We start from the raw sequence: 2,064 nt of genomic DNA on the forward strand, positions 1-2,064 counted from the left end.
GTCGAACTTCAGCAGATTCAAGAGCACAAAGATCAAGAAGAGGTAATCCACGAGGAGGACCAGAGTGAGACCATTCACGAGCTTCGGGGAGTGCCCATAGGCGTTGACCTGTCGCGGCTCCCGGCCATGGCGCGGCGAGTGGCACCGCTCACCACGCGGCTTCTCCTCGCTTCGTCGACCACGGGCGAGGCAGCGCCTGACGTGGAGGCGGCCTGGAGCGGCAGTGCGGCGGCCATGACCACCAGTGCGGGCAGCCTCGACCAGGGATATCAGGGCGATGCCGAGTGCGATCCCCGCTCCGAGGGCGGCACTGGCACTGCCTCCTCCCCTACGGAGGACGTCCGGCTGTTCCAGGGCGTGATCGACGTGGAGAGGCTCACGGAGGGAGATGTCAGCTTGGCAGATGACGAGGCCGAGGTGGACCATGGCCAGGTGACGGCGAGAGACAGAACCGCCCGGATCATAGACGGAAAGCTGTACCATAACCACCGCGAGCTCGGGCGTCCGCACGACCCCCACGCCTCGGAGATGGACTCCTCCGGCTTCTACTCGGACCTAGACCCCCGAGACCGCGAGGCCGAGGACGAGAGCGCCAGAACTGACCTTGAGCCAGTGCAAGAAGCTCTCGGCAACTCCAGCCTCCATGACTCTCTTCTGGACGACCATCTTCAGGACGACAACACCCACAATGACCACACCTTAGACGACCACTCCCTGAAGGACGACCTGACGTACAACAAAGACGCGAGCGTAGCAGTGGACGAGGAGGACCGGAGCTCGGCCAGCACGCTTCGTCCGGAGAGCAAAGACCTGACATCCATCGAGAACACGGACCGCTCGTACGCCCCCTCGCCCACCGAGCCCAAGCAGACCTCGCCGACGCCCGGCGAAGACGTTCAACTGACCTCGCTCGGCGGGACCAAGACCGAGCTCGCAGTGATAACCGCAGAAGCCAAGCTCACCGACTCGGGGATATACGTGGAGGCCGCCGAAGACCCAACGAAGGAGCAGCAGCAGGCTCCCAAGGCCAGGACGTACGACAAGCCGTGGCTGTCCCGCCCGCCACCGCCCAAGAAGAAGGAGGAGGTCCGCAAGCCTCTCCCTCCGCCTCCTCCCATGCCGAAGAAAAACGTGCAGTCGAAATTGAAGGCCATGCTGGAGGCGCAGGAGCCGGTGTCGGAGGAGACGCGCCGGCAGCGACAGCCCCGCAAGAACCGCTGGGACGCTGTCATGAACAAGATCGCCGAAGGCCAGAAGGACGAGAGGGTGCGTCCTAAAATCGAGGTGAAGAGTCGACTCCTCGAGGGGCTCAAGACGCAAGCACAACTCTCGCCTCAGGCAGAGAAAATCCGCCAGGAGCGAAGGGAGAGACGAGAGCGACGAGAGCGCCAGGCGGCGGCCGCGGCCGTGGCTGCCAGGCGCGTCAGCCAGGCCAGGAGCGACAGGAAGAGGAGGTGAGTACTCGAAAGATTTTGTATTTTTAATGCGAGACTACTTTGTGGTTTACCCATAGGAATGGTGGAGAAATGTAATTCTTAGCCAATTCTAAAACACCAATTCGTCGCAGCACAGTGCTAGAGTAGCCTGAATTTTATATTAAACTATTTTTATATTAAAGTTTTAGCAATAACCCAATGCTTTGAGTTTATATCAGCAAGAGTTCCACAAACTTACGCGACACTTTGATAACGAAGCGAGAATATTCATATCAGACAACACATTTCCGATAACTTTCAGCCGTCATTAGAGATAGTGTGCACAAAAGAAAATTCATGTTCTGTTTGTAACACGAAAAAAATAAGGAATCGGTTGTATCTATAATAAAAGAGACTATATAGAGAAGAAGGAAGATTAAGTAATTTAAGTGAATTTAACTGTCAATTTGACATTTGACATAAGTGGAAGTACTGGAACTTTACAAAGGAAAGGTCTGGTAAAGTTATGGAAATCAACACGTCAGTCGCACTATAGGAAGATAGGTAGAGATTTAAAAAGGCGGTTGTGCAGTATAGAATATTATTGAGCTATATGGATTAAACTATTGATCGGGTACACGCATCCTCA

At 55.4% G+C, this 2,064-nt stretch overlaps 1 protein-coding gene across 1 annotated transcript in view; it reads left to right on the plus strand.

Annotated features, from left to right (window-relative positions):
• The window catches only part of LOC119594179 (restin homolog), a gene marked incomplete at its 3' end in the record, with an annotated part of 178,844 nt that overhangs the window by 42,117 nt on the left and 134,663 nt on the right, over positions 1-2,064 (plus strand). The window contains 1 exon segment of the mRNA XM_037943248.1: positions 4-1,454. Coding sequence (XP_037799176.1) covers positions 4-1,454 — 1,451 coding nt within the window.

The sequence above is a fragment of the Penaeus monodon genome, chromosome 33 (genome assembly GCF_015228065.2).
Source record: "Penaeus monodon isolate SGIC_2016 chromosome 33, NSTDA_Pmon_1, whole genome shotgun sequence".
Taxonomy (NCBI): Eukaryota; Metazoa; Arthropoda; class Malacostraca; order Decapoda; family Penaeidae; genus Penaeus; species Penaeus monodon.